The following is a 12,963-nucleotide window of genomic DNA, read 5'->3' on the forward strand; positions in this document are numbered from 1 at the left end:
ATTAAGGTCTTCTTTGGTGTTATAATTTAGCTTTGATACCTTTATTCCAGTATTCACCTAAAGCATTTCCTTGGTGTTACATCAAAAGCTCTATGAAGTCTGAAGGTAAAATGAAATTACTTTGTCAAATGTAGCACCCAGAGATTATGCTTTTTTTTTTTTTTTTGTTCTTGTTTGGAAACAAAAATATATTACCTGTTCCAGCAGTTGAAATGGCAATATATTCTTGAAATATTACTGTCTTTACCTTCAAAATATGAAAACCGGATGTGTACCTGTGGAGTGAGGTCTTTCATTGGTTTTTTTTTTTTGGTAAGAACTGAAAGAGCTTGGCTGATGCTTTAGGCTGCAGTTTAGTTATCCTAGTTATCCCCACACTTTATAGTATCCTGTGATTCATCTGTTTAATTCAGTACTGTGCTCTGTGTGCATTTCTGGTTTAGTTGATACATTGGTACTGTGCTGGTTTCTCCTTTGTGTAAAACACCTGGAGGAGAGAGGGCAAAGTCGGCTTCTCAAACATACCAGTCTCCAGGAATCCTACATAATTCCGTTGCTTTATTTCAAAGTAGTTTTGTTGGGTGGACCTCTTGTGCCTGACCTGGCAGGAAAGCTGTAGAGCTCTGTAGTACATAACAGATTCCTGGTTGCCTCAGGCATGCCAAGCCACAGGGAGCAGATCCCAGTGGTCCTTGGCACACAGTTCTAGTGCATGAACTTGAACATAAATTGAATGCTTCAGATGGGAGAGATACTTCATTATCTGTGTTATAAACTGCTTATTTTCCTGTGTTTCCATGTCCTAAGTGTTGCAAAGTCAGGCTGTGCTCTTAAGATGGAGATTGGTAGCAAGAATTATTAAATAAATAGTTGTATGCATGTAGAGCATTTTCCCATACCAAAACTAACAAGATGTGCGAAAAGACTGAGCAGTGTAAATAATATGCACCCTATATATACTTAAAATACCTTGCAATCTGTACCTTTATAACTAAAAAACAGATTCTTACAGATGTTTTCAATACAATGTTCATTTACTGGTAGATCCATGTTTCTGATACAGTTTTCAAAGCATTTTTCATAGCTTTCACATGTGCTGCATTGCTGCTTCACCTAAAAGCATTAATTGTGCTCAGTTTTCTTTTTCAATTTAATTAGATTTTAGAGTGGACTGGTAAGAGATGTTGTCATTTGATCTTTTTAAAATGCTGGAAGTAAATTTACACTTTGGTGAATACTACTTGCATTATTTTATTAGTATTAGCTATATTTAGGCCTTAAGATTAAAAGCATATAGATGTAATGACCAAATGACATTTAGTATTGTCTTTTGCATCCAAAAGGGCAGGCATGGGAAAAATCAGGTAAATAATTAATTACATTGCATAAAAATGCTTAAATTGCATGCATTAATTATTCAGATACTCTCTGTTAATGTTTAGTTTTTGCCTTCTAGGATGCATTTTCCTAGAGCAGCAAACTGAACTCTTCTTTCTTAATGAGGAAAAAAGTGTGTCCCAAATACCTAAACTTTGTATGGGTCAAAGGCCATTAAAAATTATTTATTAATTGATTTATTAATTCAGTCATAAATTGTTTCACTTTTACAATATCTGAGTGATTAAAATGTTTTTGGTCAATGTTTTTTCATCAACCATTCTTGGTTAAATACAAGCTTGATGTAGAAAACACAAATTTTATTGTAATTGCTTCTTTAGGTTTAGAAATCTTGATTTCAGTAACTGAGCCAGTTCAATCTCTTCTCCTAGCAATGACCTTGATGCTGCTGTGAAATACCTTGAGCCTCTGCTTATCTCTGGTGCACAGAATCCTGATCAAGCTGTCAAAAGTATTTCCTATTTGTTAAGAGTGGTGTCTGAGGAAGGATTAGAACCAGCTTTGGAAAAATGTAAGTTAATTGCAATGATATTTAAATATTCTGACTCGACAGAAGTGTTATGAAACAGCTATTACACATAGAACCTTCTCAGTCAGCATAAATCATGCCTGTGAAGTTTACAGAAGAGGCTTTTCAATCAAAGATTTTCCTTATGTACCCATCATTTTGCAGTTGGTGCGATGGCAGAACGATTGGCCAGTCAGTGTGGAATTTACAGACCTGTCACAGATCTGTTCCTTCAGTACATCAGTGCAGACAGAGTGGATGATGCCAGATCGTTGATACAGGTAATGACATAACGAGAGGTACAGAAATGCTTACAGCTCTTCAAAGGTTAACTGAGAAATTGTCAGAAAGAGATGCTGTGCAGCATAGGCTGCTACTGGGATGCATTTGAATTAGTGTGAGTAGCAGGGCACACTTTGGGCTAAACCATGACTTCATGCTCTAGTACTGAAGAGTAGCAGTGCATGCCAGAGTCAGGGGCATTTATCTTCCAGTAACATGAAGGAAATAAAAGTATTTGTATACTGCAGATATTTTTCTCCCAAGTTCTTTGTTACATGTCAGTTGTTTCTTGCAAACCATTTCCTTGCAACTTCTCACCTAATTTCTTAAGTGCTGTAGACACGGTATCTTACAGCTATACGTTTTGGAAAACAGAAGCTGGCAATGATTGCTTGTCGTGGACTTTACTTCACTTGGTTGCTATAATATTGTATATCTTTTATTTAGGGTTTATTAAGAGCTACATTTGCTTTCTATTTGACTGTCACAGATGCATTAAAACCCAAATGTTGGTCTCTGGTTCACAGTCTCAGCTGAGTTTGCAGGAATTCTCAGGAATTGAGACAGCTGCATTTGTGCCATTTGTGCAGAGCTAAAGACAAGCCAAGCAAGAGGTGGTATGAACTGTGGATGCTGGAAACAGGCTCTGTCAAGTGGCTCATGCAAGCAGGTGACAGTCCAGCAGTCAGACTGATGTGTGCATAGGCTCCTGCCTCAAACCAAGGCCTCTTATCATCTGCTGATAGTGCATGCTACCGATTTACCAGTTCCTAAGTATTTTAAACTCTTAAAGAAAAAGCTCTGCTTCATCCATGGCATATTTCATCATATTTCAAGACACTACCAACAAAGCTGTTCAGTTACTTCTGCTGCAGTGTGAGGTGTACTACTTGTAATTCCTTTACTTAGTGTAGGGCTGTGCCTAACTGGTCATCTGAATATTAAATGAAAAGGAGACTACAATTTTGCCATAAAACCCTCTTGCTATATAGCTTGACATGAAAATGCAAAAAAATTTCTCAAGTTATTCCACTCTTCCTTATTTGTTGTTGATCTTTGATGTGGAATGAGTAAATGAAAATTTGGTATGGGTTTTGCTTTTGTGAAGATAAGGGTTTTTTCATTTTTTAAGCAAAATCACAGTATTCCTAAAATTTTCCGGAATATGGAATAATATCCATACATCTATTCCTGAAACTTGTTAAAACAGCATCCAACTGTTAGAATTAAATAAATTCATGGCTCTATGGCATACTTGAAATAACATTGTATACATTGTATCTTAATGGACAATTTAAAAATACCTTGCTATAAGTGAATATTTACAGGTAAGCTTGAGTTGGAACTTCTGTGTCTAGGAGAAAAATAGGGGGTTTTATGGCTCAGGAAAAACTTTGAGCTCTGGTAAACTTTTGACTTCTATGTGGATCAGTATAGGATTCCTGCTATATAGGAATCCACTAACTGAAGGATAGGAATAATCACTCTCCGTTGTTATATTTTGGAAAGTAAACAACAACCTAAATGAACTATTTTGCTTGTAATCTAACATATTAGTATATACATGGAGACTCCTTGCTTTCAGAAATGCATTGAAGAGTATATTTAAAAGTTTATGAAGCAGCTGCAGTGTCTGCTACTGTCTTGAGGGAGAATGCTTTTACTGATGAGAGTCAGAAGGGATTTGATATTTCAGCATGAAAGGGAGCTGTGGGTAACATTTCTCAAACTAGACTCTTTCCTCTCAGAGCAGTTACTAATAGTAGGTGAGAATGGCTAGAACTGTTAATAAAATATTGCAAGTTTATCTCATCAGTGCTTTGTCCCTGTTTAGCACCATAAAGCCACTTCTTGTCTGCTTACCTAAAGGAATGAACCTTCACAGCTTTTCACCTGGATCTTAAAGAGCTTGTGTACCATAATACTTATACAGAGTACTCATCATGGGCATAACCCAGAATTTCTTGTTTGCATATGTTTACAGTACTAGTTGAATGTAGGAAAATCATGGCATGTGTTTTCATATATGCAATATTCTCTTTTTCCTGTGCATTTTGGTACTGATATTGTACAGCTGTTAAAAAAAACCACACTGTACATTTTTAAGAGTTCTAAGACTGACATCTTTGAGGAACATAAACTTTATATTGTCTTGTATATTTTATCATTTTTTTGTTTCTAAAGTAAAATCGATTTTTGATTTCTATCTGGTCTGTCTCAAACTTTTCTAAGTTTAACTTCTCTCTCTCAAACCCTGTCTATTGCAGTTAAAGCCTTTTATAAAATAGAGAGATTGAAATCAGTCCTTTGTATGCATAAGTGTAGGTAATTATACTTTAAAGAGAACTTGCTTTGTACATTTTAATTTTTATAAAGAAACGAGCAGTTATCTCCCTGACACCTTATTAAATGTATAATTAACCTTATGATCCCTAGCTCACTTGTGAATGCTTGGCAGTATAATTGGAGAGGAATAGTGTTTCTCTTTTTCATTCTTTTGCAGTCCTAAACCTCATTTTTGTGGTGTATTGAAGTATTAGTTTAATTCTTTCCCTATTGTTTTAAACAAACTTTATCCCTACCATTTTAAAAACATTTACCAATGAGGTGTATAAAATGGAACTTGGTCTGCGGTTGGTTTTTTGGTTTTCTTGTCAAACTAATATTCAATTATTTACCTTGCAAATTGGTAATATGTTAGTAAATTGTTTTGAGCATCTGTAATTGAAAATTTTCATCTTAGTAATTTTGTTTAGCAGTTACCTACTCATGTCTGCTACATTAATCATTTCTTTGTCTTCAGAGGTGGGATGCAATAGTTCAGGAGAAGAGAACTTTAGGACGTTTTGTGGCTAGATCAGCATCTCGACCTGGACAGGTACAATATTTTTTTCATGTATACAGTTTTATATGCCACAAAATCCTATTTCATCAACCTTTGTTAAAGTGTTTTGAACTTCACAGTTGACAGCTTTACTGGGTTTCTTGGAGAGGGAGTAGGTTAATTTGCAAAGCTGGTTATATTTAAAGAGCAGTTGACATTATGGAGCATGATGGAAAGGAGGGTGTACTTAATATTTTTCTATTGTTTCAGTTCTTTCCTGCATTTTCCATGTTGCACTATAAATCCTACAAACATTGTGCTTAGAATGCTTTACTGCATCATCCAGTTCAGTATCACAACTTGAAAGTCCTTGTTTTATTTGCTACATTGTATGAATACAAATGAAAGTTAAAACCTCAGCCTCTCTCTGATGATAAAATGCCTCTGTGTTTACATTAAAAGACACATTTTGTATTACTTGTGGTGGTTGGCACATGTATCTAGTTGGAGCATCTGTTTAGATGCCTGGCTTTGTCTTCATTCCCTTTAATTTGAAACGCTCTGTTTATGTACTTGTTCTACTCCTATCCCTCCCTCTTCCTATGGCCCCTTTAAAGTAAACAAAAAACCAAAACAAAAAAAACCCAAAAAAACCCTAAAAAACCTAAAACAGATAAAACACAAATCCAAAGGCCAACAAAGAAACTCCAACCCACACAAAAAAGCCTTAGCACACACACAAAAAAAATCAAACATCCCCCCCCAAACCCAGCACTGAACAACAACAACAACAAAACAACCCTGAAATACACACCCAAGCAAACCCATATGCATTTCTCTTTCATAGAGGAGCAGCATCAGGAGACATCTAGTACACAAACTAGAATAAATATTTTTTCAAATGAGCCAGATGCACATTTATGTTTTGTGGAAATTGCCTTTAAATACTAGTAGATTTCAAGTTCCTCTGTTGAAGTGATGATGATAAATATGATGTGATAAACACTATTGTTTGGTGTCTATAAGAAGGAACGAAAAACATGTAAGTTTCCCAGCTCATCAAGCTGAAATTGTACTAACACATCAAAGTTGGTAGTGTGTGATAAAGATGTTCTTAATTTCAATAAGCTGCTATTAATTTAAAACCTAAGAGTTTTTGAAGCTGCAGTCAGAGGCTGAGGGAAGGAGGTTCCAAATTTAAGCATGTCAGTTAGTGATCTGACTCCTTTTAAGTATTGATCATAGCTGCCATTGACCTCTGGGTCATTGCAGGATGCTGAGTGTTTTGCAGTTTTCCTAAATTGGTTGAAATCCTGCCATATTCATATTATTGATACATTAATTACCTACCTGAAAAAAAAACCCACTACTGTTTAGGATTCTTGAGTATGGATTTTCATTAATTGCATTTTGTGCTTAATTTCTTTTACTATTTCATATCTGCAAAATTTTGCTAAGGGAATTACTGTATATACTTCGAGTCACACAGTCCATTCTTTGTTACCAGTACAGTTTATCTCACTTGAAAAATGTGCAATCACTGTTCTGAATTTAGTGACTTTATTTTACATTAAATCTCACAGGCAAAGAGGATTGAGGTGCTTCTAGAACTGATTCCTGAGCATCTCGATCCAGCAGCGGCATACCGGTACCTCTTGAGATCTTATGGTAAGCAATGCTCCTTGGAACAGTTTTAGTAAGAGCTGTGGGGACATTCAGAAAGGTCATGCAAACCCTTACTTGCATTACAGTTTGAGTCATAAAGAGGTGCAGAGGTTATTTGAGGTTTTTCTTGTTTCAGTCTATTGGGTCTGTATGCTGTTGTGGCTGTTAGGAAGAAAGAGCAACCAGCTGACACAAGCTGTGAATCCTTTACTTAGAACCTAAAGCAGGCGCTTCGTGGAATAAGAAAATCCATCCTAATCCACGGGGGAAAATGCTGTAGAAATGAATGGTTTTTAACATGAATTTAGCTTTTTTCCCCCCTTTATGTGTGTGTGTATGTTTCAAAATCATAAGTGATTTGTTCTATCAGTAATGTGAAATGATGTTATTGTTATTAGTGTAAATTTATGCATCTTGTAATGTAGCCAAAGTTAGTATTCCAGATGCCTTCACTTGAATTTACATAAATAGTTGAACTACTCATCAGTTCTCTTTATAGCTGAAGTCAGAAGTGAGCACCTCTAAAAAAGTCAAGTTTTTAGTTTAAGTATGTTTGTTTACAAATTCACTCTTGAAAAACCAGGACATAGAGCTCCTATGGCAATACTCATTTGGAAGCTTGCACCTCTCTGCTGTAGAGTCCTTTGCCTTGTGCACTCTGATACTGTCCTCCAGTTTCGTTACAGCTAGTAAATCCTTTTCACACATATTGCAAGCAAAAATGGAGGACAGAAGTCTTTGTGCACCAGTCTATCACAGAGAAGATAAATAGGAATAATTAGGTGAAACACTTCAAACACAAATCCACGATGTGGTGTTAAAGGAATACAAAGTTACTTATTTGACTGAAGTTGTAGAAGTGCTATAATGTGTTACCTTAGAAAATTTGCTTGCTTACTAACATTGCAAAGAGAAATCACTACCAAAATTGTTTAGCCCTGTAACAGATAGCTTCAGGTTCACAGCAGGGTAAGTTTTTTAACATGTTTTTATAAAACAAAAAATTGCCCTTTTGTCACCAGCACTGTACTTGCTGCTTTATGCTGTTGTTAGTCCTCTGCTGCTGTTACCTCAGTAAAAATTCTGCAAGTGAATCAGGTTTTTCACTATCCTTCCTAACTACATGATGGTATAGCAGTTTCATAAAGAGATTGGAGAGAATCACTCAGCCAGCTATACCTAAAGCAAGAACCTACACTCTGTATGAACAGATGCTTGCTGTGCTGTCTTCAGGCAGAGATGTACCTGGCTCCTAGCAGGTTCTAGAGGAGACACTCAGGACCAGCATGAAGAGTTGTAAAAGCACAGGTGCAAGCATCTTACTGTATGAGACACTGGTCATTTGACTGTTAAAGGGATCATCAGCAAAATATTTAGCACGACTGAAAATGAGAAGGCTTAGATTGTGCTCTAGCCATGAGGGGTAGAAATAAGATCTTTTAAATCAAAGTTGGGGGTTTTTTTTAAGTTAGTAGTAAGCTTTCAAACATAATTTCTTGTTTTGGGCCAAATCCAAGCTTGTATTTGCATAATTTTTGAGACAAGAAATTGTTTTCCTATCAGGCTGTTGTTATTTTTAATTAGAAAAGGCTGTGAAAGGTGTCAGAAGATTGTTATTACCACAATTGGTTACTGTTTCTAATTAGCAAAAGAATGGACAAGTAAAATTATAATTGTTTGTGTTTAGCAAAGATATAGTAGAATATAGATCGCAGCTGAGACAAGTTTGATCATCTGTCAGGCATCCATGATGGAACAAATAAAAGGGTGTTTACTCCTATCCTTGTCCTGAGATGAGATCCACTGCCAGGGCTAACTTTCCTTCAGTCTGGTGAGATGCACAATCCTTTGCTATATACCTTTTAGAAAAAAGAAATATGTAAAATCACGATTGTGTGGTCCATTAAATGCAATCTAAGTATTAGCTCTTTTTGTTGGTGTTTCCCATACAATAAACCTATTTTAAAGTTCTAGAAAGTTAATGATTTCTGTGCTTTCATTAAGCTGTCATTTCATGCAGTTTTTGCAGTAGCCTCCCACATTCAAAAAGAAGCTCAGCCACTTGCCAGATGTGAGTGGGAAGCTTTTTCTCACAAAAAAGGGACACAGGCTATCCATTTCTGCACAAAGCTTTTTTTTTTTTTTTCCCTTTATGAACCATTGCTTTTATAGCTCCTGTGGTTGTGAAGATGATGTTTCCCAATGTGAACAAGTAAAACCTGAGACAGCTCCCATACTGCAGGTGTTAATGTTCTCCCTCCCAGGCAACAGAATGAATTTAACTGGACATGATGGCTTCCTTGATGTTTACAAGGTGCTAGGAACTGTTGTACTGGTTCTAGGACCCTGAGGACAGCAGTGAATCTGTCAGGGGTTGCTTCAGTTTCATCCCAGTGCTTCTCAAGCAAATATCTGAGCAGCAGTCGATGGTTAAGCATGAGTGAAAACAGGTGGAAAGAGAAACAAGTAACCACTGAGATTTTTTGGGTTCTATTTTTTTCCTTTAGAATTGGATGGGGATGTTGCTTCTGTAAAGGCTACGTATGAGAAAGCAAAAGCGAAGAATGTAGAGCTGCACGAGATCGCTTTGAAATCTTTAGCAACTTTTCTGAAGAAAGTAGGAGAGCCTGTCCCTTTCACTGAACCCCCTGTGAGTATTTCCTAATTAAGAAATAGAGCTGCAGAGTTGTGTATGTTCAATATTAATAAAGCAAACTGCATGAATAATTACGTAGGGACTAGGTCTCTGCAGAGACTCCTCAAAGGAATGTGTGAAGTCCTGGGTTTTGTGGGAGCTGTGGCAATCTTGCATTGGATTTGAATTGAGGAAATAAAACCTCTCGGGGCTTACGATATTTTAACTACCTCCTTCTTATCAGGCACTCATCTACAGGTGTACCTTTATCAAATTTCCTTGGGGCATTTTTCTAAGCAATTGGACTTGAAAAGGCTTGTAGAATGTGTGCTTCAGTAGCAATTAATGGCTTCTAGTTTTCATTAATTAGTGTTTTGTGTCAAGTATAAGTTGCTGCGCTAGTAGGATGGAATTTTAGAATCGTAGGAATTATTTTTCTGTTGCACCTTTGCTTCTAGCTGCCCTGCCAAGATACCTATGCAACTGTGCAAATACACTTTACTTGAGGGTGACAAGCAGCATGATATTAAATCTGTGAAGACTGCAAATAGATCTCATTCCTTTCACTAATAGTCTACTAGTACCATTTTTGCTAAGCAAATTTAGAAGACATTCTATTTTTCATTCTCTAAACGAACGTTTTATTGCATTTTTTTCACCACTAAAGAAATGTTCTGTAATTCTGAGAAGACTGGCTATATATTGTTTCTCTATGTTGCTTCATGATAAATGTGATTTTCCTATTCTAATTTGGAAGGAATTGGAGAGAACTTTGGCACAAAATATTTGGTTCAGCCTTTCAATGGCTATGGTGGGTTTTTTCTGTAGCTTTACATACTTTATAATCTGAATTTTTATTTGGGCTGTAAATTTAAAACCTAGAATGTCTGTTTCTTATATGTAGCCAGTGAAAATAAAGAGTGTTTTTTCCAAGTCACTGGGATGATTTATTTCCCTGTTCAATTTTTCTCTAATACAGCTTGGTCTTTAAAAGCGTTTCAATTTTTTTGACACAATTACAGATTGAAGTTAAAAGGTATTTTCATTTTGAAAATGAAATTGATTATATTATTGCATTTAGTAATAGAAGCTTCATTATGCATTTTTGGCAAGGTTTTCCTTTTATTCACTCTCTGTGGTATTTCTCCTAATTATACAGACTTCAATACAGATGTAGCTTTGCATGACAGAGAATAATAGATTTTGTCAGGACGTAAGACTTTGTTCAGAATTAGTAACTTCTCAGTTGGAACAAGGTTGAACTTGTTTATTCCACTCTGTTTATAGGAGAGTCTCAAGTTCTATGTGGAAAAATGGAGGAATAGAAGATTGGAAGCATCATGAACAGACAGTTTTATGATTTAGTTGTTTATGAAATTGTTTAAATACTACATTCAATAAAAACTTTAAAAAGCATGTTATGTGTAATTTTTAATTTAAATCTGTGATTAACATCACTTTGCATAAGTGCAGTTGACAGAAACATTTAATAATAGAAATGCTGTTAAATTTGCTAATGAAATATCAAGGTGCAGCCCTCGGAGATATTTCCATTTTGATGTATCATCTGCTGTAAACTGAACTGTTTTTTTCCCCTGTTGATCTGCCAGATATATGTATATCAAGAAAGTTGCTAGAGGGGTACAGAACTGTAACTGAAGGAGACTGTTTTATCCTTGTTCTTTGCCTGCTCACTGTACTTTGGGGTGGAAATGTAAGGGTGAAGAACATAATCTTCAGGTTTCAGCTGTATCTACACAGAAAATAAATGTATTTTTTAAGTTTTCTCTTAACTGAACTTTTCTTGTCTTAAGCATCTTGATAGGGTGTTGGATATTCTATGTAGACAAAATACTTTCACATTTTACACTAGCCTTGTGTGTTGTGTTTGTATAGCATCTTCATTCTCATAACTGTTAGTCCAGTTAATTTTATGGATACAAGAAATCCATATCTGTGAAAATATGCCCTTTAAATAAAGCACTACCTTTTATTTGCAGGGGTAGCAATTTTTACTTGATAGGAAACTGGTGGACATTCTTTATTTGAAGGAATGTGAGATTACAGCTACATTGAGATGATATTTTAGAGCCCAGAGTTGTGTGATCATGAAAGTAAGACATTACTAAGTTACAAAGATTAAATATTAGGTAGAAAAGACATCCGTTATCTCTGTGCATAATGATGGAAACTCACAAATGTGCACGTGGGTATTGCAGATGGAACACATTGCTTACTGAGTACTTCAAACAGGTTGTAATCAAATGAAAGATTGTTTCTTTGCATTTCAGCTTTGTTTATTAATTTTTATGTTTTTCAGCCATGTCTTAACGTACATGTCTTTAATAGGTTTTCCCACATAGGCAAAATTGTAGTAATTAAAAATTCATGTGTACGCTCAAGGTTTTGGCAAAATTTTGCAAGGCTTGTATGGTCAAAGAAAGAAATTAGGACTTAATTTTTTTTAAGTTTAGCTTCCAATTAAATTAATTATTGTATTAACAAATACACAGAAAAATCCTGCTGTACTTTAAAAATTAGGCTTCATTGATCAGGAAGGGGGAGAATGGTAAATTTTGTTCTCCAGGCAAGCTGGATGAATGCAGGCAGTGTCTGCCTCCTCAGTGGTGTGGTTTTGCAGTGACCTTCATGACATCACGAGCGTCGACTCGACAACATATGGCAGCTACGTGGCTCGAACTGTCTTGCACCCTTTGTTCCTGCCTTGTCAAGATAAGGCATTAACGTTTGAAATTTCATTCATAGCCTAATGGTTGTGTGCCCTATCTGAAAGCAAGCCTAGGCAGGACTCAGTTTATTTCATTTCACAAATGGAGATGGTTCTTTTTTCTAAAGCTGCAGCTACATTACATGTGTTTCAATGTAATAGCAGCATAATTGAAGACTGTGTCAACTAGTTGGCAACCCTTTCTCTGGTGCCACAGCTCTTGTTTTTAGAGGTCATCTCGTGAATCTCTCCATTTCACAGCAGTAGCCTTGTTCGTGTAAGTGGAGTCACAGCTGAGCATAACTCAAAGAAATGGGCACAGATGCAGCTGGAACTGAGCTAGCACATGGATTAAGGAAGAGAATACTACTTGAAGCAAACACCAGGTCATCACAGAGGAGGTTAACAGCAGATCTGTGGATCTCAACTCCCTTTTTGACAAGGAGGTGAAGTCTCATGAGGCTGTGGATCAGGTACTGCACCTATCAGTAGTCCGTGTTGTGATGCCAAGGGGTCATGTTTGCTGGCTGCTGCCCTCTGAGGCAGGAGAGCAGCACACGGGGCCACAGCCAGATGCAGGACTGTGTTGCTGGTGCCCACGGTGGGGTCTGACCGTGCAGGATTGGTGCCAGTTAACATCTGTCCATTTTTCTTCTAGCTGGTTTGCCTCTCAGCCGGAACCATGCCCTGTAATTGTTGCAGTTACAGAGATAATAAATACATTTGATAGCCTGTAACTGAGGAGTGTAAGTTAAATTGTTTTCAGCTCCAAAATTGCCTTTTGAGTGACCTCATGTAAAGTCATGGGCTGAGTAAGCCAGCTCTGGAGCCCATTAAACATCAGCTGCAGGAACGTGAGACCAAACAGAACCAGGGTTTCATGGCAGCAGTGACAGGGAAATGAGCTAAAGGACATTCAGGAT

General features: G+C 36.6%; 1 protein-coding gene across 2 annotated transcripts in view; it reads left to right on the plus strand.

Moving 5' to 3' along the window:
* LRPPRC (leucine rich pentatricopeptide repeat containing) overlaps positions 1-11,110 on the plus strand; it is an 85,441-nt gene extending 74,331 nt beyond the window's left edge. For both annotated transcript variants that reach the window (XM_021526451.3, XM_021526450.3), the window contains exons 33-38: positions 1,770-1,909; positions 2,072-2,187; positions 4,992-5,066; positions 6,596-6,680; positions 9,185-9,327; positions 10,600-11,110. In XM_021526451.3, the coding sequence (XP_021382126.2) occupies positions 1,770-1,909; positions 2,072-2,187; positions 4,992-5,066; positions 6,596-6,680; positions 9,185-9,327; positions 10,600-10,656 (616 nt within the window). In that variant the 3' untranslated portion in view covers positions 10,657-11,110. The remainder of the gene's footprint in view (positions 1-1,769; positions 1,910-2,071; positions 2,188-4,991; positions 5,067-6,595; positions 6,681-9,184; positions 9,328-10,599) is intronic.
* Positions 11,111-12,963: the final 1,853 nt, after the last annotated feature.

This window comes from Lonchura striata, chromosome 3, assembly GCF_050655825.1.
Source record: "Lonchura striata isolate lonStrDom1 chromosome 3, ASM5065582v1, whole genome shotgun sequence".
In the NCBI taxonomy this organism is placed as follows: Eukaryota; Metazoa; Chordata; class Aves; order Passeriformes; family Estrildidae; genus Lonchura; species Lonchura striata.